We start from the raw sequence: 27,989 nt of genomic DNA on the forward strand, positions 1-27,989 counted from the left end.
GAGCTAGCTTGGAGAAGATGGACACCGAGGATTTTATTGAAACTGCTTTTGACAGATCGAGTCTGTGCTGGCAATATGGCTGTAAAATAAGGGTTATTCAAGAATTCATATCAGGTGATTTTATTTTAAGACAAATAGTCTATTGGTACAAAATAAATGTAATGCTGTTACATACATTTGAAAATATTGAAAAACAGTAAAGTAAAAAATAATCATGCTTGATGTACATAATTAGGCATTGACAAAACAGCAACCATTCATGTTGACAGGAGGGTTCTCTAGAGAATAAAGATTCTAAATGATTGGCCCTAGACTGGTAGTTGGTCCATGGGCCTTATTGCTAATTGACTGAAGCACTGTGCTTAGTTCGTTTTTCTGTTGGGTGGTGACCACCCAGTTCTGTTTTTTCCACCCTTATAATTACTCAGTTATCATCTGGTCTCTACCTCCCTAATCATTACTCAGTTACTTTTCTTCTGGTTCTTCCTCACAGATTGTGGTGGCTCGGCTATCTGGACAATGTTGAAGTAGAGGAGGAGGCCCAGGAAGTGTAGGTAGGAGAACACAGACACCAGGAGGGGAAACAAATCAGGCAGCTGGGCCGGAGGGGCCAAAGCCACGCTCATAAAGCTCAAACCAGCCATAGCCGTGATGGAGAAATAGAACTGCAGGAGAGATGGACAGAGTTCAGTTCATTCTTTTTCAAGGGAGTTGAGCCATCACAGGATATGAGACAAGTCCCCCCCTCTCAGCCCAGAAGTGGGGCTCAAAATTCGATATAAATTCCAGTCAAACCAGAAAGTAAATTTGACAAGGGATTCAAATTGATAAATTAAGCCCATCTAAATAGATAATTAAAGTATTTCCTTGGCCCAAGTCAATCTATTCTACTAGACCAGACTGAAAAACATTTTTTTTAGACCTCACATGACCATCCCTCATCACAAGCTGACGTTTATTTTACTCCTGACCGGTGCGTCCAGAACGGAAAGGCAAACAGTGTTAGTAGCAGGATCAACATGAACATGTCTATTTGGGACCTGCGGACCCAGGGATCAGTGAGGGTAGGTGTCGTAAGCACCTCCGTATGAGACCAACCCCATGAAACCCTAGCCCCATCACTGGGCCTCCTTATTTACGCCTCTTGTGTAAATAAATGTATCTAAGCAAACCTGTGTTAATGACTCTATAAAAAGACACCTTCCTTCTGATCCCACACAGCTCTGTCTGGTGGTGGTGTCTGGCTACGACCCCATCCCATACCCTATAGAGGGCACTACTTTTGACCAGGGCCCATCCTATTCTATAGAGCCCTATGAGGCCTCTGGTCAAAAGTAGTGCAGTATATAGGGAATAGGGTGCTATTTGGGATCCCCCTGCCCATATGTCACTAAAGGAGGGGAGGGTGCAGAGCTGGCCGGGGCCAGGCACTTCAGAGATGCCTGTAACTTAAATAAGTGATAAATAATATTTGGGGCCTGGCAGTGACTTTCATCTGGCAGGTAGCCTAGCGGTTAAGCGCGTTGGGCCATTAACTGAAAGGTTGCTGGTTTGAATCCCAGAGCCGGCAAGGTGGAAAAAATCTGCCACTCTGCCCTTGAGAAAGGAAGATAACCCCCAACAACAACTGCTCCCTAAGCACACATTTCGGTTGAATGCATTCAGTTGTGCAAATGGCTAGGTATCCTCTTTCCCATCCCAGACAGCCTACACAGCTTACAGTACAGTGGCACATGATCTTTATTTATACAGTTGGAGAGATATCCATATCTTCTCACGCTGATGCCATTCAGGTTAGAGCCGCCGTGCTCCTGGATGTAGATACCACTTAAGACTATTAGAAACACCAGCCATAGAGACAAGCTGCTATGAAATCACTCTGACAACAACCTGATTGCCAGTTAATAGAGGACCACAATGGAAAGTCTTGACTTTGTGTATATAATACTATGTCTTTTTTTGCCTGATGTGGCCTCTTTGTGTATTTAAAATGGTCATAAAATCTAAATAAGCTCATCTCCCTACTTACGTGTGCAAGGTAAAGGTAACTAGACAGACAACATTGTAACTATCTTCCTGGTAAAGCAAACTGGGTCACACTTTATTTGGATAGTCTGGATTTTTCATCCTCATACGATCTGTTGATAAGGGTTATGGTTAGGATAAGGGTTATGGTTAGGATAACGGCGAGGGTTAGTTGAAATGTTACTAATTAGTCTGTAGAGCATCTACAGATGTACTATCCAAATAAAGAGTTTGCTTTGCAATCTGATACATTTCTTGCTACGAATAAAGGATGACAGGCATATGGGGTAGTGCAATGTGAAAGGGAATTTGTTTACACCACCAGGCCACACTTACTTTCCACTTGGTGACTCTGCCGAGGTCCATGCGGGGCATGCAGATGAGGAGGCGGCGGTAGGGCCCCAGACGCAGCTTGTCCTCTGAGCAGTGCTCAAGGGCTGAGAGCAGGTAGATGGAGAAGAACAGGAAGGCCAGGGAGGTGACCACGTACGGCACCAACAGGCCATCCTTCAGAAACAACGGCAGCATGCTGCAGAGGGAGGGGAGGACAGGGAGGGAGAGAATACAAGAACAATGTAGCCTCAAACACAGCTGTACTAGGGCCTACTTAAATCCAACAAAATCCCATCTATTCATTGGCAAAACAAGCTAAAAATATGTTATAAATACATACTTCGCCAATCCAACAAACCCAGTGCATTCAGATGCTCTTATAATAACTGCTTAAGCAACCATTTGACTAAATTATGCAACTATGTCTTCAATTTACCCAAACAAGATGTACACTATATACAGTGTATTCAGACCCCTTGACTTTTTCCAAAACATTTGACGTTACAGCCTTATTCTAAAATGTATTATTGTTTTTCCCCCCTCAATCTACACACAATAGCCCATAATAACAAAGCAAAATGTTGTTTTTTAAAAACATTTTTGCAAATGTATTCAAAATAAACTATCACATTTTACAAAAGTAGTAACATGGTAACATCTGACAAAACTATCTAAAGACACTGAAACAGCAAACTTTGTGGAAATTAATATTTGTCATTCTCAAAACTTATGGCCATGACTAAGTGCTGTTATTGTGAAGTGGAAACGTCTAGGAGCAGCAATGGCTCAGCCGCAAAGTGGTAGGCCACACAAGCTCACAGAACGGGACCACCGAGTGCTGAAAGCGCGTAAAAAATAGTCTGTCCTCGGTTACAACACTCACTACCAAGTTCCAAACTGCCTCTGGAAGCAACGTCGTCAGCACAAACTACTTTTTGTCGGGAGCTTCATGAAATGGGTTTCCATGGCTGAGCAGCCGCACACAAGCCTAAGATCATGCGCAATTGCCAGGTGTCGACTGGAGTGGTGTAAAGCTCGCCGCCATTGGACTCTGGAGTAGCACTGAAAATGCCTTCTCTGGAGTGATGAATGACGCTTCACCATCCGGCAGGCCGATGGACAAATCTGTTAAGTTTGGTGGAGGAATGATCTGGGCCTGTCTTTCATGGTTTGAGCTAGGCCCCTTAGTTCCAGTGAAGAGGAATAATAACACTACAGTATACGATGACGTTCTAGACGATTCTGTGCTTCCAACTTTGTGGTAAGTTTTTTGGGAAGGCCCTTTCCTGTTTCAGCATGACAATTCCCTGTGCACAAAGTGAGGTCCAGACAGAAATGGTTTGTCGAGATTGGTGTGAAAGACCTTGACTGGCCTGCACAGAGCCAATACCTCAACCCCATCAAACACCTTTGGGATGAATTGGAATGCCGACTGCGAACCAGGCCTAATCGCCTGACCTCACTAATGCTCTTGTGGCTGGATGGAAGCAAGTTCCTGCAGAAATGTTCCAACATCTAGTGGAAAGCCTTCCCAAAAGCATGGAGGCTGTTATAGCAGATGACTTTTGGTCATGTAGTGAATGTCTTCAACAATGGGTGGAATGGAGATGCACAATGCGAGCCATGCCAGTTAGACAGGACAACAGGCCCACAAAATGCCCTGCTGTCCCTATACAAAACATGCTTAGAGAAGAGGTATGTTGACTATGCAGTGTAATCCACAGATATCCCTACACTAAACCACGCACACAACAATTAGTACTACCGGAAGAATTTAACAACAGCTGGGGTGAAAGTTAGTACTACTAACTTAGTAGTCAGCTTCACCCCCTCTCTTCTCTGACTGCTACCTTTACAATGACTCCATTTGATATTTTCTTGACTCTTCACAAATAAAATCATCCAAAGAATATCAACACAAACTCTTCTGGCACAGCAACCTATACTTTAACAGCGATTTATTTTTTGGGGTTACATTTAATGTACAAGATTGTACTTTGAGCGGTTTCTCCGACAGTGGGGCAAAAAAGTATTTAGTCAGCCACCAATTGTGCAAGTTCTCCCACTTAAAAAGATGAGAGAGGCCTGTAATTTTCATCATAGGTACACTTCAACTATGACAGACAAAATGAGAAAATAATCCACAAAATCACATTTGTAGGATTTTTTATGAATTTATTTGCAAATTATGGTGGAAAATAAGTATATGGTCACCTACAAACAAGCAAGATTTCTGGCTCTCACAGACCTGTAACTTCTTCTTTAAGAGGCCCCTCTGTCCTCCACTCGTTACCTGTATTAATGGCACCTGTTTGAACTTGTTATCAGTATAAAAGACACCTGTCCACAACCTCAAACAGTCACACTCCAAACTCCACTATGGCCAAGACCAAAGAGCTGTCAAAGGACACCAGAAACAAAATTGTAGACCTGCACCAGGCTGGGAAGACTGAATCTGCAATAGGTAAGCAGCTTGGTTTGAAGAAATCAACTGTGGGAGCAATTATTAGGAAATGGAAGACATACAAGACCACTGATAATCTCCCTCGATCTGGGGCTCCATGCAAGATCTCACCCCGTGGGGTCAAAATGATCACAAGAACAGTGAGCAAAAATCCCAGAACCACACGGGGGGACCTAGTGAATGACCTGCAGAGAGCTGGGACCAAAGTAACAAAGCCTACCATCAGTAACACACTACGCCGCCAGGGACTCAAATCCTGCAGTGCCAGACGTGTCCCCCTGCTTAAGCCAGTACATGTCCATGCCCGTCTGAAGTTTGCTAGAGAGCATTTGGATGATCCAGAAGAAGTTTGGGAGAATGTCATATGGTCAGATGAAACCAAAATATAACTTTTTGGTAAAAACTCGTCGTGTTGAGGACAAAGAATGCTGAGTTGCATCCAAAGAACACCATACCTACTGTGAAGCATGGGGGTGGAAACATCATGCTTTGGGGCTGTTTTTCTGCAAAGGGACCAGGACGACTGATCCGTGTAAAGGAAAGAATGAATGGGGCCATGTATCGTGAGATTTTGAGTGAAAACCTCCTTCCATCAGCAAGGGCATTGAAGGTGAAACGTGGTTGGGTCTTTCAGCATGACAATGATCCCAAACACACTACCCGGGCAACGAAGGAGTGGCTTTGTAAGAAGCATTTCAAGGTCCTGGAGTGGCCTAGCCAGTCTCCAGATCTCAACCCCATAGAAAATCTTTGGAGGAAGTTGAAAGTATGTGTTGCCCAGCAACAGCCCCAAAACATCACTGCTCTAGAGGAGATTTGCATGGAGGAATGGGCCAAAATACCAGCAACAGTGTGTGAAAACCTTGTGAAGACTTACAGAAAACGTTTGACCTCTGTCATTGCCAACAAAGGGTATATAACAAAGTATTGAGAAACTTTTGTTATTGACCAAATACTTATTTTCCACCATATTTTGCAAATAAATTCATTAAAAATCCTACAATGTGATTTTCTGGATTTTTTTTTCTAATTTTGGTCTGTCATAGTTGAAGTGTACCTATGATGAAAATGACAGGCATCTCATCTTTTTAAGTGGGAGAACTTGCACAATTGGTGGCTGACTAAATACTTTTTTGCCCCACTGTATGACCTTTAACCCGGTCTGTTATTATTGGTCCTCTATAGTTTCCCCTACTGTAGCTTCCTACCTGAAGGTGGAAGCCTGTAGAAACCAGATGGCTGGCAGAGGAAGGTCATTCAGTAGTAGGCAGACTGGCCTAGAGGCAGAAAGACAAGAGGGAGGTCATTCAGTAGCAGGCAGACTGGCCTAGAGGCAGAAAGAAAAGAGGGAGGTCATTCAGTAGCAGGCAGACTGGCCTAGAGGCAGAAAGACAAGAGGGAGGTCATTCAGTAGCAGGCAGACTGGCCTAGAGGCAGAAAGAAAAGAGGGAGGTCATTCAGTAGCAGGCAGACTGGCCTAGAGGCAGAAAGAAAAGAGGGATGTCTTTCAGTAGCAGGCAGACTGGCCTAGAGGCAGACAGAAAAGAGGGAGGTCATTCAGTAGCAGGCAGACTGGCCTAGAGGCAGAAAGAAAAGGGGGAGGTCATTCAGTAGCAGGCAGACTGGCCTAGAGGCAGAAAGACAAGAGGGAGTCATTCAGTAGCAGGCAGACTGGCCTAGAGGCAGAAAGAAAAGGGGGAGGTCATTCAGTAGCAGGCAGACTGGCCTAGAGGCAGACAGAAAAGGGGGAGGTCATTCAGTAGCAGGCAGACTGGCCTAGAGGCAGAAAGAAAAGGGGGAGGTCATTCAGTAGCAGGCAGACTGGCCTAGAGGCAGACAGAAAAGAGGGAGGTCATTCAGTAGCAGGCAGACTGGCCTAGAGGCAGAAAGAAAAGAGGGAGGTCATTCAGTAGCAGGCAGACTGGCCTAGAGGCAGACAGAAAAGGTTACACACACTTAAATTATACACACTTTATTTAACAACAAACAACAAGGGCCCTGGTCAAAAGTAGTGCACCATATAAGGAATAGGGTACCTTCAGACACAGCCCATCGCTCCCCGGGCTTCTAATTACAGAAGTACTCTTTGCGTGCAGTGGTTTGAACCAAAATTGTTTTTCAATCGTTTCGTTCTGAACAGAAGCATTATTTTTTTTCTGTTTCGTTCCACTGTTCCAAAATAAAGTTCTGAACCGGTCGAACCAAAAAAAAATACCGGTTTATTTCATTCCTTTTTACATTAGCTTGACATTCAATTACTTCACCAATCACTGCGAATAGAGCAGCTTGCTATGGAGCAGGAAATATATAGTTGTTTTAGCCTGCATGGGTGCTATCAGCTGTCTCGGCTATGGCTGTTTAGATGCGCGATGGACAGACAAGTGTATGACACGATATGCAAATAACATTTTGCGGGTGGGGAGAGGGTGGAGGAGGAGGCTTGGCTTGAAGCGCTGGGCATCTTTTAATGACCTGAATTAGGCTCACAGAATTATACCTATGGAGTAACAGATTCTACGGAGGAACTTTTAATGTCTTTGGACTTCCAAGAGTTGGCTTACCGTTGGACCAGAGCTAGCTAACAAGCTTGTGTGTGAAGGCTTTGCATAGGAACATGAAAGAACGTTAAAAGGTTCCTATGCTTTTAAAATTAAAGTTCTGTTCCAGAACAGCATAGTTTCCTTTCATTCCCAGTTATAATTCTGTTCCCACAATTATTTTATTTTTTAAAATTTTGTTCCCTGAACCGGTTCCAACTCCTGTTTGTATGTCCAGTTACACCCATTCCTATAGTCCCAATAATTGATTCACCACAAACAATGCCCTCCTCCTTTTCTCCACAGCCTGGCGTTCCTCCCTAAGCCCTGACATGCATTACTGATTGATTCAGGGACAGACATGTGGGAGATATATCTCAATAGTTAATAAAGCAACAATCAGCCTAATTTAGATGAATAGATCAGCAAAATCTGTAACCAAATCCCACAGCGCAGTAAAACCTAGATAGCCTAGCGATTACAGCTGCCTGTTGCTTTTTATATACTGCACTGCAGTTGGTGAGGTAAATTATTAGGAACCGCAGGCAGGAAGGCACACACGCATGCAAACACACACTCCTAATCCTCCCCTCTACTCACAAGGCAGGCAGGAGGATTGATTTCTCATGGACTTGAAAGGAGAAGAGGAAGAATGCCAGAGAGGAGTTGACCTGAAATGACATTTTACACAGGTTGGCATTACATCATTCTCTGTTATCAAACATCAGTAAACTGTACAAAAATACTTACTTACCAAGGCAAGTTTGAACTGCCACAATGTAGGTTTCATCAAAAGTTTTATAGACGAAGGTAGGATAGCCAGGAGAGTGGTGGTCAAACTGAAAACAAAACAAAAACAGAATTATGTAATCTATCAACTATGATCAATCTGACCAAACAGTGAATGGCCCAGCCCTGAAACCTAACCCTCGGGGTTAAACTGAACCTTGCGGCTGCTCTGCTGCCGGCTTGTTTTAACCCAGCCTGGTCAAACCATAAGACCCCAGCTACAGTGGGGAGAACAAGTATTTGATAACCTGCAAAATCGGCAGTGTTTCCTACTTACAAAGCATGTAGAGGTCTGTAATTTTTATCATAGGTACACTTCAACTGTGAGAGACGGAATCTAAAACAAAAATCCTGAAACTCACATTGTATGATTTTTAAGTAATTAATTTGCATTTTATTGCATGACATAAGTATTTGATACATCAGAAAAGCAGAAGGCAGACTGGCCTAGAGGCAGACAGAAAAGGTTACACACACTTATTTGGTACAGAAATCTTTGTTTGCAATTACAGAGATCAGACCTTTCCTGTAGTTCTTGACCAAGTTTGCACACACTGCAGCAGGGATTTTGGCCCACTCCTCCATACAGACCTTCTCCAGATACGGACTTTCAGCTCCATCCAAAGATTTTCTATTGGGTTCAGGTCTGGAGACCGGCTAGGCCACTCCAGGACCTTGAGATGCTTCTTACGGAGCCACTCCTTAGTTGCCCTGGCTGTGTGTTTCGGGTCGTTGTCATGCTGGAAGACCCAGCCACGACCCATCTTCAATGCTCTTACTGAGGGAAGGAGGTTGTTGGCCAAGATCTCGCGATACATGGCCCCATCCATCCTCCCCTCAATACGGTGCAGACGTCCTGTCCCCTTTGAAGAAAAGCATCCACAAAGAATGATGTTTCCACCTCCATGCTTCATGGTTGGGATGGTGTTCTTGGGGTTGTACTCATCCTTCTTCTTCCTCCAAACACAGCGAGTGGAGTTTAGACCAAAAAGCTATTTTTGTCTCATCAGACCACATGACCTTCTCCCATTCCTCCTCTGGATCATCCAGATGGTCATTGGCAAACTTCAGATGGGCCTGGACATGCACTGGCTTGAGCAGGGGGACCTTGCGTGCGCTGTAGGATTTGAATCCATGACAGCGTAGTGTGTTACTAATGGCTTTCTTTGAGACTGTGGTCCCAGCTCTCTTCAGGTCATTGACCAGGTCCTGCCGTGTAGTTCTGGGCTGATCCCTCACCTTCCTCATGATCATTGATGCCCCACGAGGTGAGATCTTGCATGGAGCCCCAGACCGAGGGTGATTGACCGTCATCTTGAACTTCTTCCATTTTCTAATAATTGCGCCAACAGTTGTTGCCTTCTCACCAAGCTGCTTGCCTATTGTCCTGTAGCCCATCCCAGCCTTGTGCAGGTCTACAATTGTATCCCTGATGTCCTTACACAGCTCTCTGGTCTTGGCCATTGTGGAGAGGTTGGAGTCTGTTTGATTGAGTGTGTGGACAGGTGTCTTTTATACAGGTAACAAGTTCAAACAGGTGCAATTAATACAGGTAATGAGTGGAGAACAGGAGGGCTTCTTAAAGAAATACTAACAGGTCTGTGAGAGCCGGAATTCTTACTGGTTGGTAGGTGATCAAATACTTATGTCATGCAATAAAATGCAAATGAATTACTTAAAAATCATACAATGTGATTTTCTGGATTTTTGTTTTAGATTCCGTCTCTCACAGTTGAAGTGTACCTATGATAAAAAATTACAGACCTCTACATGCTTTGTAAGTAGGAAAACCTGCAAAATCGTCAGTGTATCAAATACTTGTTCTCCCCACTGTATGTGGGAAATGTACCAAACACTGTCTCCGCTTAGGGCACCCCAACATTAGTCTAACCCTTCAATTGTCACTCACAGGGGATAGAGACACAGGAAAGGAGGGGGGCCAGGGAGGTACCTCCACTCTGACTGAAGGGTTAGGGTAGGGCAGCTGTATCAGGCCTAAAGGGCCCCTGGGGAGAGGGGTATCGGGACCCCCAACATGGGGCAAGAGGGGTGTGCTAGGGAGGTGGGAGGGGTCATGGTGATTTTGGGATACAGTTCCCAGATACTGTTCCACAGGTGATCCATCATGACATTTCTGTTGAGACATTTTACAGAAACGCAGTAGTAACAAGCATATACATAAATACATGATCCAGTAGACCACTTCTATTGTAACGAGGAGTGATCCATTGTTTTATGACACATTCTACAGCAAGGTATCCCTCCCCTAAAACATATCTATATTCACCCATGGCCAAAAAGCTCTAGTGTTTTAATTTGTTTTAAATGCACTACAGTCTTTGAAGTCCAAGTTAAATCCTGGTCTTAACAGTCGGGCAGAAACGTGTCCATCCTGTCCAGAATGCACACAGCACCCCTAAATATAGCCCCATAGGTTATTCAAGCACGTACCACCATGACAACCTGAGAAGGGTTCTATGACCGACTGTCTGTGTAGCATCTTCTCATTCATAAGGACCTTGGAGGAGAATCAACTTTGACTGGAATAACACCTCATGTCAACACAGAGAAGTTAGCTAACTGCTGTTTCTCAAACGGAAATGGTTCAAATAATTTCTACTGACATTCCAAATCTGAAATCTCATCAGCAGATTTCCAATAGTTGTCAGATTGCCCATAGCAGCTGGTAGTGATCAGTATCTCAGTGTTCAAGGGATAATCTTGTTTTCACTCTGCAAGAGAGCATGAGATGGAGAGTGAGAGGGGGATTACCTGAAGTAGAGCTGGGTATCAGTGGACAGGATGGTCTTGATCTTTATCAGGACATTCAAGCTGCACCACGTGTTGGCCACTTTATCCTGTCAACACACTTTATCATGTCAACACACACACACTTTTTAATAAGAAAATAAATAAGTTTCATAGCTCACTTCCTATAACGATGCAGAACCAATAGGTTGATCATATTCCTTATTGTTAGTGAAGTGTTTATTATCGATGTGAATCATTTAAATGAGTTATAAAACTCATTACAAGGGTTTTAAATTTAGAAAACCACATATGGTATGACAGTACGCTGCTTTAAAAAGCATTTGGTTTTGAAGAGAAGGCTAATAAGTGGCATTGCTCCAAGTAATCATTTCCCAACTGAAAGTGCAATAAGAATTCCTTCTTTGCATTCCACAGTGTATTTGTACAGGAGCGCTTTGGAAGGTATTACCAGCCTCATAAATCGCCTGTCAGGTCATATGGAACGGGATGTCACTAGAAGCTATGCACTTTCTGTAAACTTGGGGACACAGGGTTAAATGTTCAGAGATAATCACATTACGATAATTTCTGCATACTTCGGCACATTCAGACCACCCCATAGAAGAACACTGTCACAGTGTGTCCACCCACCACACCACCCAAAGCATAGTTATAACCATTGGGAAACAGATCCAAACTGTCAGCCTTAACGACGGTCTTTGCGGTTGGGGTAGCTAGCAGGAAATGGAGGACGGAGGACTGACCGTGTAATTCATGTGATTTAAGGCCTTAGCAGTTGTTCTGAGATCAGATGTTAAGACTGCTTCTACTGGCTGTAATATGACACAAAGTAGAAATACAATGCATAGATCACTGTAGTCTAATCATGTCTCGTAATAGTGTGGTCTTTTCTATAGGGTGAATTTCTATGCGGTCCACTGGGCTTGCTACAGCTGCTCAGAGCACAGCTGTGTGTGTGTGGAGGTTACAGACAGGCCCAGTCAGCAGGCTGTCCGTCCTGCAGACGCCGAGGCCCCATCTCTCCTCAAACACACCCCCTTGTAGCCCCCTCCCCCCCCCAAATAACGACCCTATCGGAATGTCCTCCAATGCCGCCTCGGCTGAGGGCTACACAGGAACCTGGGGTTCGGCTGCAAATGTGGGTAAGTGCCGATGGCATCACTCTTCACCTATAAACCAGCTTGGAATTTCATAGGCTGCAGAATTTGGTGTCATTTTTGTGAAGCAGGAAAACAGACGGTCAGAGTGCTGCGTGGTGGGTAAATGTACAACTTACCCTCCTCACCCCCTCAACCTTCCCCACCACCCCTTCTCACCCTGTCTGCTTGTCCCAGTCCGGCTTCTGCTTACGTGCACAATTTCACAATTCGTTCAGGCAGGCTTCTCCTGGAGACCCTCGCTCCACGGGGTATAGAGTCACCCACACTTTGTGTATTATGTTTGTATCATTTCATAAATAAATAACTGTCAGGCATACTGCCAGCATGACCAACCTCACATAGCCTTTTTGGGGGGGGGGGGGGGGGGGTAGTGTAAGATTTCTACCGATATTGCCCTAAAGATAAATACTTTACCCAAGAGTATAATGATATATCCCATTGACTGATCGTGGTTTTTCAGATCCCCTAACAATACAGTTTGCAGGTCCATCGGAACCCTGGTATTATGACATAACAACCATTCCTGGACCTGAGTCCAAAAGCGAGCCACCGTTGGACAGTACCAGAAAATACATTTTATTGATTCTGTTTCCTTGTGACAAGACACTACACAAGGCTGACTGTTTAATTTTCAATTACTTCTCACATCACTGCACCTTGGGGAATGGGTGCAGGGCACAGGGCAGGCTTCCAAAACTAGAGCAGCTGGCCTTGGCCTCTGAGCTGCCAACCACCTCTACACCGCTCCCGTAACGGTGTTACCTCAGTAGCTCAACCATGACATGCTTTCAATATGTTCTAACTAATGTCCCCAGTGTGAGCCATCACTGTCCATCAGTTTTTCATTTCCCCCCTCTGCACCTCTCCTCCTGTGTGGCCTTGCTGTGTGTACATACACGCGTGTAAGTTCACTTTTCAAGGACGCAGCAGTTTAGCTGCCAACGTTTTGCACAACGAACGGATGCACTCTGACACGCATAGTGTTGGCCCTTGGCACCGAACCATGCATCACACGGCTAAAACATGGCCCTGCAATGATGTGCTGAAAATACCCTGGCAGTAAATGTGTTAGATTTATCTTTACCCCCCCAGTCACTACGACCCCCCCCCCCCCAGATAGAGCAAACCTGATCTTCTGACCTTTCACCATTTTATTCCTCTGTTTTCTTTGATCCTGCAGGAGATCCATTTCCAATTGGCTAAGCACAGAGGAATTGATGGAGGGTAGCAGGTTGTGTGTGTGTGTGTGTCTGTAAGAGCATGTAGGCTGTGAAGAACAGGAGGCGCAGGATACCACTCCTGTCTACGAGGGCAGCACTTTGTTGACTACCATAAACCTCCTCGTCTTTCTAACACCAACTGATTTCGACTTGGCAGATAGTGTGGTCTCTCAAAATTGGGCTGTGGGTGGAGAATCTGGTTTGGGTTACTCTGTTGGTCTCCAGAACATTCTACAAGCTTTAGGTGACTCACGTCGCAGAATGTTAGGGAAACCACTTGACTTGATAGTATGACTAATTGCCTTGAATACTGAAACCTTTTTGTACGTACCTCGAATAGGCCTCGCCCCACAGGGAAAAGGCGGTGCACCACCTGCAGGATCTGGCCAGGGTCAGACAGGAAGGGCAGCCAGCAGAGGGCAAAGGTCACCAGGACTGTTACAGCGATCTTGACTAGCAGGAACAGCCTGGGTGGGTGGTGGATGAGAAAACAAATGATAAAGTACACCGAACCTTTGAAACGGTCAAATACCCAAAACATAAACTTACACACGGTCTAAGATACCAAAAACTGGCTACGCTGATATGTACTGTAAAGCAGTGAAACATGATCATTCGTATTGTCAACAGTATTAATTGGCTGAATCTCACATCTCTCGCATCACAACAGCTGTGAGTGGAACTATCCACATCCCAAGTTAGTCAATATATGTTGGGAAAACCATGCGTCAGCTAAAAGTCTTTCACAGTAGGTCAGCTATAGTAGCTGTGTGGCGGTAAAGTTGCACACACAGGAACAGCCGAGGAGCTTGGGCATGGCCATAATGTCATCTGGACATATCTTCCCCTGCCCATCTAATCTAGCTATCCATTAGCCCTTGGTACATTGTTACTAGATAAACAAATGTGGGGACACTAGAAACAGTCATCCAATCTGATTGGCTCACCTCAGTAACTCTGCTACTCTGTTTTGGAGAAAATGTAGGCTACTTTATGGGGCCATGTTTTGTGGGAAGGGCTATACAGACTTTTCTGGCTTGCAAACCGACTAGCGTTAACTGTAGCCTAAACCCAACCCTTAACCCTGACTCTAACCTAATTTTAACCAATTCTGAAATTAAATATTGATTTGCATTTCAGAAAAGTCTGCATAGCCCTTTCCATGTTTTGTCCACTGGTGACAGAAAATGATTGATTCTGGGTATCTACAAGCATTTCGCTACACTACAAGCATTTCGCTACACTCGCATTAACATCTGCTAACCATGTGTATGTGACAAATAAAATTTGATTTGATTTATTACTTTAAAAACAATCATGCTGATTCAGTGAATGATGAATATAATATAATCTGATGTTTAATGCTTTTTTTTATTTTTTTTATTTTATTTTACCTTTATTTAACCAGGCAAGTCAGTTAAGAACAAATTCTTATTTTCAATGACGGCCTGGGAACAGTGGGTTAACTGCCTGTTCAGGGGCAGAACGACAGATTTGTACCTTGTCAGCTCGGGGGTTTGAACTCGCAACCTTCCGGTTACTAGTCCAACGCTCTAACCACTAGGCTACCCTGCCGCCCCTTTTGGGGGGGATCTTAGACCATTCCTCCATACAGAATACTTCCTAGATATCCTTTACCTGCGCTTATGGACTGCCCTCTTCAATTCACAGACCGAGTTCACCTTGTATCTTTATTTACCTTTTATCTCAATATTTGCATTCTATGCACACTCACAGGGCCCTACACACACACACTCCATCTTCTGACTCACACATAATATGCACATACAGTACCAGTCAAAAGTTGACACACCTACTCATTAAATTTTCTTTATTTTTACTATTTTCTACATTGTCGAATAATAGTGAACACATCAAAACTATGAAAAAACACACATGGAATCATGTAACCAAAAAAGTGTTTAACAAATCAAAATTCTTCAAAGTAGCCACCCTTTGCCTTGAGAGCTTTGCACACTCTTGGCATTCTCTCAACCAGCTTCACCTGGAATGCTTTTCCAACCGTCTTGAAGGAGTTCCCAAATATGCTGAGCACTTGTTGGCTGCTTTTCCTGCACTCTGCGGTCCAACTCATCCCAAACTATCTCAATTGGGTTGAGGTCAAGTGATTGTGGAGGCCAGGTCATCTGATGCAGCACTCCATCACTCTCCTTCTTAGCCAAATAGCCTGGAGGTGTGTTTTGCGTCATTGTCCTGTTGAAAAACAAATGATAGTCCCACTAAGCACAAAGGAGATGGGATGGTGTATCACTGCAGAATGCTGTGGTAGCCATGCTGGGGAAGTGTGCCTTGAATTCTAAATAAATCACCAACAGTGTCACCAGCAAAGCACCATCACGCCTCCTCCATGCTTCACGGTGGGAACCACACATGCGGAGATAATCCGTTCACCTACTCTGTCTCTCACAAAAACCTGCCAGTGTTTTTGTGAGGACAGATTTCCACCGGTCTAATTAATGTCCATTGCTCATGTTCTTGACCCAAGCAAGTCCCTTCTTCTTATTGGTGTTCTTTAGTAGTGGTTTCTTTGCAGCAATTCGACCATGAAGGCCTGATTCACAAAGTCTCCCCTGAAAGGTTGATGTGTCTGTTACTTCAACTCTGTGAAACATTTATTCGGGCTGAAATTTCTGAGGCTGGTAACTCGAATGAACATCCTCTGCAGCAGAGGTAACTCTGGGTCTTCCTTTCCTGTGGCGGTCCTCATGAGAGCCAGTTTCATCATAGCGCTTGATCGTTTTTGCGACTGTACTTGAAGAAACTTTCATGAGTTTGATTGACTGACCTTCATGTCTTAAAGTAACAATGGACTGTCGTTTCTCTTTACTTATTTGAGCTGTTCATGCCATAACAATGAACTTGGTCTTTTACCAAATAGGGCTATCTTCTGTATACCACCCCTAACTTGTCACAACACAACTGATTGGCTCAAATGCATTAAGAAGGAAAGAAATTCCACAAATGAACTTTTAACAAGGCACACGTGTTAATCTAAATGTATTCCAGGAGACTACCTCACTACTACACGATTCCATGTGTTATTTCATAGTTTGTCTTCACTATTATTCTACAATGTAGAAAATAGTACAAATAAATAAAAACCCTTGAATGACTAGGTGTCCAAACTTTTGATTGGTATGGTACATTTATACTGACTCTACACACACGCACACCCACTCACATTCAAGCTGCTGCTACTGTGTTTATCATATATCCTTTTGCCTAGTCACCTTACCCCTATACATATCTACCTCCATCACTCCAGTATCCCTGAACCTGTATATAGTCACCTTCCCCCTATACATATCTACCTCCATCACTCCAGTATCCCTGAACCTGTATATAGTCACCTTCCCCCTATACATATCTACTTCCATCACTCCAGTATCCCTGAACCTGTATATAGTCACCTTCCCCCTATACATATCTACTTCCATCACTCCAGTATCCCTGAACCTGTATATAGTCACCTTCCCCCTATACATATCTACTTCCATCACTCCAGTATCCCTGAACCTGTATATAGTCACCTTCCCCCTATACATATCTACTTCCATCACTCCAGTATCCCTGAACCTGTATATATGGTATTGGAACTGACTTTAAATATTTCCTGTATGTAGTATGCTTACTCACTGACTGTGTTTCATATTTCTTACTCTTATTTCTCTTGTTATTGTTTTCTAGTAATACATTGTTATTGATTATTGCAATGTTGGGTTTTGAGTTAGCAAGAAAGGCATTTCACAGTACTTGTGCATGTGACATTAAAACTTTAAACAAACCACAGGTTTTCAATGGGGTTCAATTCCGGAGACTGAAATGGCCATTGCAAAATGTTGATTTATTGGTCAATTAACCATTTATTTTTGGATTTTGATGTATGTTTGGGGTTATTGTCTTGCTGGAAGATCCACTTGTGGACAAGTCATGGCAGAGGCAACCAAGTTTTGGGCTGAAATGTCCTGATACTGGGTAACGTTCATGATGCTGTTGACCTTAACAAAGGCCCCAGGACCAGTGGAAGCAAAATAACCCCATAACACCAAAGATCCACCACCATATTTTACAGTAGGTATGGTGTTATTTTCTGCTCATACATTGTAATTTTGACGCCAAATCCACCACTAGTGTGTGTGGCCAAAGAGCTCTATTTTCATGTCGTCCAACAAATGTAAACGCCTGGAGTTTGCTAAACGGCCTTGGCACTTGGATTGGAACCAGTTATTTGGTCAGATGACATGAAAATTGAGCTCTTGGCCACACATATCCCTCCCAACGGGTTCTCCGGCTCATAAAACATTGTTAAAAAGGCTCAGTGTGGTTATCCTCACAAGGTAAGGTATTGAAAATGGGTGTCAATTTTGACCCCTACCTCTTTGAGCAATTGTATTAGTATAAAATAATATATATTCCCAATTGTTTTCAGCATACAATATAGTTCAGTATTTTTATAATTTATATATTTTATACAGTCATGTTTGCTCATCTTTATCAGGGGTGTCAATAATTTCGGACCCCACTGTATATCATCTCGCCACACACACAGTCCCAGTCACACAAACCCTCTTAGCCAGGGGTATAAGTCAGCTAACTCACCCTTGGCCTGCCAGGCCCTGCTTGAAACACTTGCCCAGTAAGTAGCAGAAGAAGGGTAGGGAGTGGTAGAGCTCCATCTGTTTGTAGTTGAGGGACAGGACGAAGGCCAGAGAGCCCAGCACGTCCCAGCCCAGACCCAGAACCACCACACCCCATAGGGCCAGCCCCAGGCTTATACTGTTATATCTGACGCCCAGTTAAAGAATACATAGTCATGATGGTACTGTTACCGGATGCTCTGCTATGCCTCATTCATACAAATCCTCGTCTCCAATCAAACTGCTTCTACCATGATTCATCTCATTTATATTCACACTGGCTGAACATACAGTGCTTTCTGAAAATATTTTCAGACCCCTTGACATTTTCCACATTTTCTTTCATTACAGCCTTATTCTAAAATAAATTACAGATTTATTTCCTTCATCAATATACACTGCTCAAAAAAATAAAGGGAACACTAAAATAACACATCCTAGATCTGAATGAATGAAATATTCTTATTAAATACTTTTTTCTTTACAAAGTTGAATGTGCTGACAACAAAATCACACAAAAATGATCAATGGAAATCTAATTTATCAACCCATGGAGGTCTGGATTTTGGGTCACACTCAAAATTAAAAGTGGAAAACCACACTACAGGCTGATCCAACTTTGATGTAATGTCCTTAAAACAAGTCAAAATGAGGCTCAGTAGTGTGTGTGTGGCCTCCACGTGCCTGTATGACCTCCCTACAACGCCTGGGCATGCTCCTGATGAGGTGGCGGATGGTCTCCCGAGGGATCTCCTCCCAGACCTGGACTAAAGCATCCGCCAACTCCTGGACAGTCTGTGGTGCAACATGGTGTTGGTGGATGGAGCGAGACATGATGTCCCAGATGTGCTCAATTGGATTCAGGTCTGGGGAACGGGCGGGCCAGTCCATAGCATCAATGCCTTCCTCTTGCAGGAACTGCTGACACACTCCAGCCACATGAGGTCTAGCATTGTCTTGCATTAGGAGGAACCCAGGGCCAACCGCACCAGCATATGGTCTCACAAGGGGTCTGAGTACCTAATGGCAGTCAGGCTACCTCTGGCGAGCACATGGGCTGTGCGGCCCCCCAAAGAAATGCCACCCTACACCATGACTGACCCACCGCCAAACCAGTCATGCTGGAGGATGTTGCAGGCAGCAGAACGTTCTCCACGGCGTCTCCAGACTCTGTCACGTCTGTCACATGTGCTCAGTGTGAACCTGCTTTCATCTGTGAAGAGCACAGGGTGCCAGTGGCGAATTTGCCAATGTTGGTGTTCTCTGGCAAATGCCAAACGTCCTGCACGGTGTTGGGCTGTAAGCACAACCCCCACCTGTGGACGTCGAGTCCTCATACCACCCTCATGGAGTCTGTTTCTGACCGTTTGAGCAGACACATGTACATTTGTAGCCTGCTGGAGGTCATTTTGCAGGGCTCTGGCAGTGCTCCTCCTGCTCCTCCTTGCACAAAGGCGGAGGTAGCGGTCCTGCTGCTGGGTTGTTGCCCTCCTACGGCCTCCTCCACGTCTCCTGATGTACTGGCCTGTCTCCTGGTAGCGCCTCCATGCTCTGGACACTACGCTGACAGACACAGACACAGTCAGAGTGACCATCGGGTTCTTGGTCACCTCCCTGACCAAGGCCCTTCTCCCGATTGCTCAGTTTGGCAGGGCGGCCAGGTCTAGGAAGAGTCTTGGTGGATCCAAACTTCTTCCATTTAAGAATGATGGAGGCCACTGTGTTCTTGGGAACCTTCAATGCTGCAGAATTTTTTTGGTACCCTTTCCCAGATCTATGGACAATTCCTTCGACCTCATGGCTTGGTTTTTGCTCTGTCATGCACTGTCAACTGTGGGACCTTATATAGACAGGTGTGTGCCTTCCCAAATCATGTCCAACCAATTGAATTTACCACAGGTGGACTCCTAACAAGTTGTAGAAACATCTCAAGGATGATCAATGGAAACAGGATGCACCTGAGCTCAATTTCGAGTCTCATAGCAAAGGGTCTGAATACTTATGTAAATAGGGTATTATTATTTTTTGGTAATACATTTTCAAAAAATTCTAAACCTGTTTTAGCTTTGTCATTATGGGTTATTATGTGTAGATTTCATGGAAAATGTGTATTTAATCATTTTTAGAATAAGGCTGTAACGCAAAACAAAATTTGGAAAAAGTCAAGGGGTCTGAATACTTTCCGAATGCACAGCACCTGGGATGACAAGAGATGGTCATGATTTTGACATAAGAATAATATGATCCAGTGATAGAAACAGCTGGGGTTTTTAAAGGATACTGGAAATGCCCGTAGTCGATTAGAATAAGGCCTGGATAGAGCAGGATACAGAGGACTGTGCAGACCTAGGCAAGAAGAGAACACAACACACATTATAGTGAGACGGGCAGGTAATGCCTATCTAATACAGTATCTTTGTTTTTGTAATTCTCAAAACTGAGACTGCACTTATTTTGAGTTACACATCAAATAGAGGGAATGTAAATGTCATAATTCTGACATACCTTCTTTTTGTTTGATCCTTCACTGAGGTAAAAACTGTAAAGAACAACAGCAGGAATGTATATCAGCAGATCTGCAACAAGAACTGAGCAAAGATACATATATTCAGTCCCACAAATGAATCACTATGCTCTTCGTTGGTGTCTCACTCCTATGTGATGCTCGTCACTCAACCAACAGTCAGTGCGGGGGGTGGGGGGGTTCTTTAACCTGTACTGTTCTTTAACCTGTCTGTCAGTAGTGTTGATGTGTACTGTTCTTTAACCTGTCTGTCAGTTGTGTTGATGTGTACTGTTGTTCTTTAACCTGTCTGTCAGTAGTGTTGATGTGTACTGTTCTTTAACCTGTCTGTCAGTTGTGTTGATGTGTACTGTTCTTTAACCTGTCTGTCAGTTGTGTTGATGTGTACTGTTGTTCTTTAACCTGTCTGTCAGTAGTGTTGATGTGTACTGTTCTTTAACCTGTCTGTCAGTAGTGTTGATGTGTACTGTTCTTTAACCTGTCTGTCAGTTGTGTTGATGTGTACTGTTGTTCTTTAACCTGTCTGTCAGTAGTGTTAATGTGTACTGTTCTTTAACCTGGCTGTCAGTAGTGTTGATGTGTACTGTTCTTTAACCTGTCTGTCAGTAGTGTTGATGTGTACTGTTCTTTAACCTGTCTGTCAGTAGTGTTGATGTGTACTGTTCTTTAACCTGTCTGTCAGTTGTGTTGATGTGTACTGTTCTTTAACCTGTCTGTCAGTAGTGTTGATGTGTACTGTTCTTTAACCTGTCTGTCAGTTGTGTTAATGTGTACTGTTCTTTAACCTGTCTGTCAGTTGTGTTGATGTGTACTGTTGTTCTTTAACCTGTCTGTCAGTTGTGTTGATGTGTACTGTTCTTTAACCTGTCTGTCAGTTGTGTTGATGTGTACTGTTGTTCTTTAACCTGTCTGTCAGTAGTGTTGATGTGTACTGTTCTTTAACCTGTCTGTCAGTAGTGTTGATGTTTACTGTTCTTTAACCTGTCTGTCAGTAGTGTTGATGTGTACTGTTCTTTAACCTGTCTGTCAGTTGTGTTGATGTGTACTGTTGTTCTTTAACCTGTCTGTCAGTAGTGTTGATGTGTACTGTTGTTCTTTAACCTGTCTGTCAGTAGTGTTGATGTGTACTGTTCTTTAACCTGTCTGTCAGTTGTGTTGATGTGTACTGTTGTTCTTTAACCTGTCTGTCAGTAGTGTTGATGTGTACTGTTGTTCTTTAACCTGTCTGTCAGTAGTGTTGATGTGTACTGTTCTTTAACCTGTCTGTCAGTTGTGTTGATGTGTACTGTTGTTCTTTAACCTGTCTGTCAGTTGTGTTAATGTGTACTGTTGTTCTTTAACCTGTCTGTCAGTTGTGTTGATGTGTACTGTTCTTTAACCTGTCTGTCAGTAGTGTTGATGTGTACTGTTCTTTAACCTGTCTGTCAGTTGTGTTGATGTGTACTGTTCTTTAACCTGTCTGTCAGTTGTGTTGATGTTTACTGTTCTTTAACCTGTCTGTCAGTTGTGTTGATGTGTACTGTTGTTCTTTAAACTGGCTGTCAGCAGTCTTACCTGTGGCTCTCATAAACAACTTATGTCCATAGCTTTCATGACCTCGAGACGCATGCAACTCCACCCAGTCTGGGTTTATCAGCTTGGCCCTGCAGGAAAGCACAACAAAGTAATATAATAATGATAACATTCATAATATATATTGCAGTACTGTGTGCATACATTTTCATACGGTGGCCCCAGCAGAAATCAAACCCATGATCCTGATGTTCGTGTGTGTGCCCTCAGACTTACACATGTGCACAGAGCAGGCTGTGGTAGGCTGTGAGAGGGGGATAGTCCAAACCCCAATAGTTTAGGTTGTTGTCTGTAGTGTTGAAGTACCTGAAGGATGAAAACAACATTAAGTTATCCTAACTATTGCTTAGAAACTTTCTAAGAACACACAATGATGCAAGACAGGACCATAGACAGCTGCATAGACCAACCATTCATGAACAGGCAGATTGTATGTCACTTCTTGCCAGTGCCTTTGAGCTTCGTAGTCCCCGAACATGGGTGGTTTGCCTGCCCCTGAAAATAAGAGAAATGGGTAAAAATGCTGCTGAATAATAATATCTAGCTAGCTAGATGAAATATGCAGAGAACGAGATTACAGTCCTGCTGTTGAACAGTGGCTAGCTAGTAAGCGGACTCGTGTTTATGTCTCTAGCAAGCTAATGTGAATAATCATTTCACCAAAATACCGGTTGCATTTTACCACTCAAAATCAACAATTTGACAAGTTTACAATGCAAGCTGGCTAGGATTTCTAGCTAACTATGTAGCTATGAAACAGGGGACTGTCAGTGAGCCCTGCAGGTGCAACATTAGCATAAAGCTAGCTACGGTCCACTTCCTACCTGAATAAGAGTTCAAGGATACAGCCCATCTTGCCGTAAGACCGAACAAAACACAAATGGACACAAGGCTCCAGTTCTCCATGATCGATACTATACAACAGCGTTATTATTGGCAACGAAATGCTATAATTCTCGATGCATGTTGCAGCTTCCGTGCAGGATTGTTGTTAACACTTCCTGAACACGTCAGCGCAGGCGCCGGTTGATGACGTGTCGTGATAACTCGGTTCTTTTTTGGTCAGAGCTGGATGATGCTGACGATAGAGAATATTCGATTTCAATCAAAAGCAGAATAAACCGAAACCGACAATATCACATTATATGTCAATATGCACAAATAGTGCCGGAAAGAGGATTGATAGTGAAGGATTTAGCTACTTTGGCTATTTGTTCAAATATGTGATTTGGACATTGAAGGAACCAGTTTTTCCCCAAGTAGGCTAACCAATACACTCTTAGAAAAAGGTTCTATCTAGAACCTAAAAGGTTTCTTCGGCTGTCCCCATAGAGGACCCATTGAATAACTTCACTTTTTGGTTCAGGTAGAACCCTTTTGGTTCTAGGTGTAACCCTTCTGGGTTCCATGTAAAAACCCTTTCCACCAAGGGTTCTACCTGTAACCCAAAAGGTTTCTACCTGGAACCAAAAAGGGTTCCACTATGGGGACAGTTGAATAACCTTTTTGGAACACTCGGGGCACCCGAGTGGCTTAGCAGTTTAAGGCACTGCATCTCAGTGCAAGTGGTGTCACTACAGTCCCTGGTTCGAATCCAGGCTGTATCACATCCGGCCGTGATTGGGAATCCCATAGTGCGGCACACAATTGGCCCAGAATCATCAGAGTTTAGCCGGGGTAGGCCATCATTGTAAATAAGAATTTGTTCTTAACTGACTTACCTAGTTAAATAAAAAGTAATTGGCCACATGGGCTTAGGCAGTTGGTTTGAGGTTACATTAACTAGTAGACAGTAATTTTAGCCATTATTTTGACCCACATGATAAAACAATGCCTATAGTCTGAGACTTCAGTGAGTGCTATGACAAGGCATGATTCTCTATGAAGGATTGACAAACAAGAGAGGTAACAATATGTGACAGCAATAGGAGGTAGTTTATGAATATGTCAATTCTGTCGCACAATATCAGTACCAAGGTGCTTGTTGTCACCCCCAGTATACTGTCTATCTGCCCAGAGGCACATCCTGTATGACCTTTCAGTCTGGTGACATCTACAACCATGTCTATGTTTCCATTCCGAGGTGTGAGAAGTTGTTGGATGGAACACATCACTTCTTTGTGGTTCATGCATCAATTATTTATAAATAATAATAACCTTTTACAACTGCTGATTTGCAATGACACTTTCATTACAATGAGAAGCCTATAACTCATTGGTGGCCATTAGTTATTAATACCCTGGTGTGCCAGCTTTACTTTGTCATTTATTGCTTAATCTCTGCGCCTTTTAAATATTCAATAACTGCTGTATCTACATTTACTGTCTATGATCTGGCCTGGCTTGTCACCCCTGCTATAATGCTATAATGAAGGCATTCCACGTCTTGCTTGACAATGCACAATGTCCAAACTGGCACCCTATTCACTAGTGCACTATATAGGGAATAGGATGTCATTTCAGTCACAGACCCAGGCTTTGGTTGTTTCTTTACCTTCATGTTTGGAATGATACATGAAGGTAGATAGATAGATGGATAGAGAAATGGATAGATAGAGAAATTGATAGATACAGTTGAAGTCGGAAGTTTACATACACTTAGGTTGGAGTCATTAAAACTCTTTTTTCAACCACTCCACAAATTTCTTGTTAACAAACTGCAGTTTTGTCAAGTCGGTTAGGACATCTACTTTGTGCACGACACAAGTCATTTTTCCAACAATTGTTTACAGACAGATTATTTCACTTATAATTCACTGTATCACAATTTCAGTGGGTCAGAAGTTTACATACACTAAGTTGACTGTGCCTATAAACAACTTGGAAAATTCCAGAAAATTATGTCATGGCTTTAGAAGTTTCTGATAGACTAATTGACATCATTTGAGTCAATTGTAGGTGTACCTGTGGATGTATTTCAAGACCTACCTTCAAACTCAGTGCCTCTTTGCTTGACATCATGGGAAAATCAAAAGAAATCAGCCAAGACTCAAAAAACAATTGTACACTTCCACAAGTCTGGTTCATCCTTGGGAGCAATTTCCAAAAGCCTGAAGGTACCACATTCATCTGTACAGACAATAGTACGCAAGTATAAACACCATGGGACCACGTAGCCGTCATACCGCTCAGGAAGGAGACACGTTCTGTCTCCTAGAGATGAACGTATTTTGGTGCGAGAAGTGCAAATCAATCCCAAATGAAATGCAAAGGACCTTGTGAAGATGCTGGATGAAACAGGTACAAAAGTATCTATATCCACAGTAAAACAAGTCCTATATCGACATAACCTGAAAGGCCGCTTACCAAGGAAGAAGCCGCTGTTCAAAAACCACCATAAAAATGCCGGACTACGGTTTGCAGCTGCACATGGGGACAAACGTTATACTTTTTGGAGAAATGTCCTCTGGTCTGATGGAACAAAAATAGTTAAACCTTGGTCTCAAATGGGTCTTCCAAATGGACAATGACCCCAAGCATACTTCCAAATGGACAATGACCCCAAGCATACTTCCAAATGGACAATGACCCCAAGCATACTTCCAAATGGACAATGACCCCAAGCATACTTCCAAATGGACAATGACCCCAAGCATACTTCCAAATGGACAATGACCCCAAGCATACTTCCAAATGGACAATGACCCCAAGCATACTTCCAAATGGACAATGACCCCAAGCATACTTCCAAATGGACAATGACCGCAAGCATACTTCCAAAGTTGTGACAAAATGGCTTAAGGTCAACAAAGTCAAGGTATTGTACCGGCCTTCACAAAGCCCTGACCTCAATCCTATAGAACATTTGTGGGCAGAACTGAAAAAGTGTGTGTGAGCAAGGAGGCCTACAAACCTGACTCAGTTTACACCAGCTCTGTCAGGAGGAATGGGTCAAAATTCACCCAACTTATTGTGGGAAGCTTGTGGAAGGCTACCCAAAACGTTTGACCCAAGTTAAACAATTTGAAGGCAATGCTACCAAATATGAATTGAGTGTATGTAAACTTCTGACCCACTGGGAATGTGATGAAAGAAATAAAAGCTGAAATAAATCATTCTCTCTACTATTATTCTGACATCTCACATTCTTAAAATAAAGTGGTGATCCTAACTGACCTAAAACCAGGAATTTTTGCTAGGATTAAATGTTTGGAATTGTGAAAAACTGGGTTTAAATGTATTTGGCTAAGGTGTATGTAAACTTCCAACTTCAGCTGAAGATGGATGGATGGATGGATAGATGGATAGATAGATAATAATTTTATTTACACTAACACATGTGCCACAATGGAATAGAGAGGGCCATGGTTGTGGAGAAGGAGATGAACCAATTCATCATTGTGCTTTGCTTGCAAATGCCACTGGAGTCTATGGTTTTTACTTGACCTATGTTTTCTACCAGTCCAATACAGTGGGGAATGGATGTGGAGAAGGATTCTCCACAGCCTTGAGCCTTAGTTGTCAATGCACTGTAAGCCTTGTCCGTATGGTTATTTCTTTACCCATGTTTCCTACCAATCCTATATGGAGTGGGGAACGGTTGTGGAGAAGGAGATAAAGGAATGAAGTACCCTCATCATCATCATCATCATCATCATCAGGCTGACCAAGGACTGATAATGTTTCTGGACTTTACTGGATGAAGAGATGAATTAAGTAAGTAGCTAAGTAACTCTAACATAGTATCATGACAATAGCAACATTGTAACAGCACAATGGCAGTGGAAGTTAAAGCAACAACCAGGTATGCAACCATAATAATAATGTGTAACCATTTTGTTGTATTTGCACAGGTAATAAACACAGTTCATTATTGATCATTTGTCATAGATCAGAGGTAATTATTGAAATGTATTTGTAGATTTCATTACACACACACGCGCACACACACACACACACACTCCCAGTAAATTGCGCTTTGGATCAACTGAAACACTTGTCCTTGGACAAGGGAAATGAATCAATAAAGTAGTCTGATTTTTTAAGAAACAGTGGGAAATAGGTCTACAAAACAGAGAGGTTATTGTGGGAATGCCTCACCTGGAATTTAAGCAATGTGTCATCTGGAAAATGGATGAATGAAGTATTCTTCCTTGTAAAAAATAAAGGCTAGATAAAATAAACATTCCCAACTGAAACACGTTTTATAGCTAACAAAGATTATAGGCAGTAGAAAATAGAGTGGGAATGTGTCATATCATCTGCAATATTTGAGATATTTGAGCTCCATATTAGAGAGGTCGTTTTTTGTGAGTATCCAATGTGTTTGCTGTTCACCAGACGAAGAAGGCCTGTAAAGCCCCTCTTTCTTTGTGTACATATCCTAATTGTCTTGTGTTCTTTGTTTTATGTATTGTAAGCCTAGTATACGTGAAAAACAAACATTTAGGACACAACTTTATGACACAACTGTGCATAAACATCCATTTACAAAAAACGTGTCTAACAAAATTAAGAATAGACTACTGTGTTAATATTATTCGATTTTTCACTCAAAATGCCTTTGCTAATGCTGCACAGGAAAGATTTTGTTTAAAGTCCAAATGTACCTTCTCTAGTTATTCAAAACTATTTCTGTTATGTCAAGTAGATTATGAGCACCTCTGTGGTGGTCCATGCTGTTTGTGCTGTCAGTGTTGAGCGTGTTTCGGGGGTTGTGGGAACCGCTTGTTCTCACTACCCATACAACCCACCTGTGCAGCGCTCGAGAGCAGGTGCAGCTACAAAGGTCAGCGTTGTGTGTGAGTGTGAGCGCCGCGCTATCTACAAAGCCCAGAAACTTTCAACAGAGCTCTATACAGCCCCCGCATCTCTCGGATTCAGGGGGCTTGGGTTAAATGCGGAAGACACATTTCAGTTGAAGGCATTCAGTTGTACAACTGACGAGGTATCCCGCTTTCCATTTCCCTATGCTGTAGGCTTTTAGGCCTCCCTA

The 27,989-nt window shown here is 43.1% G+C and overlaps 1 protein-coding gene across 1 annotated transcript; it reads right to left on the bottom strand.

Moving 5' to 3' along the window:
* Positions 1-8: 8 nt before the first annotated feature.
* On the bottom strand, positions 9-23,090 carry LOC139409480 (ALG6 alpha-1,3-glucosyltransferase). The gene is made up of 14 exons (XM_071154675.1): positions 22,879-23,090; positions 22,465-22,549; positions 22,271-22,360; positions 22,037-22,125; positions 20,464-20,546; positions 20,240-20,304; positions 17,921-18,106; positions 13,632-13,767; positions 10,921-11,006; positions 8,114-8,198; positions 7,960-8,030; positions 6,031-6,099; positions 2,362-2,554; positions 9-665 (listed from the first exon to the last, which is right to left on the bottom strand). The coding sequence occupies exons 1-14, from the start codon at positions 22,958-22,960 to the stop codon at positions 462-464; spliced, it is 1,524 nt and encodes a 507-aa protein (XP_071010776.1). The 5' UTR covers positions 22,961-23,090; the 3' UTR covers positions 9-461.
* Between the last annotated feature and the right edge of the window lie 4,899 nt (positions 23,091-27,989).

This window comes from Oncorhynchus clarkii, chromosome 5 (assembly GCF_045791955.1).
Source record: "Oncorhynchus clarkii lewisi isolate Uvic-CL-2024 chromosome 5, UVic_Ocla_1.0, whole genome shotgun sequence".
NCBI lineage: Eukaryota > Metazoa > Chordata > Actinopteri > Salmoniformes > Salmonidae > Oncorhynchus > Oncorhynchus clarkii.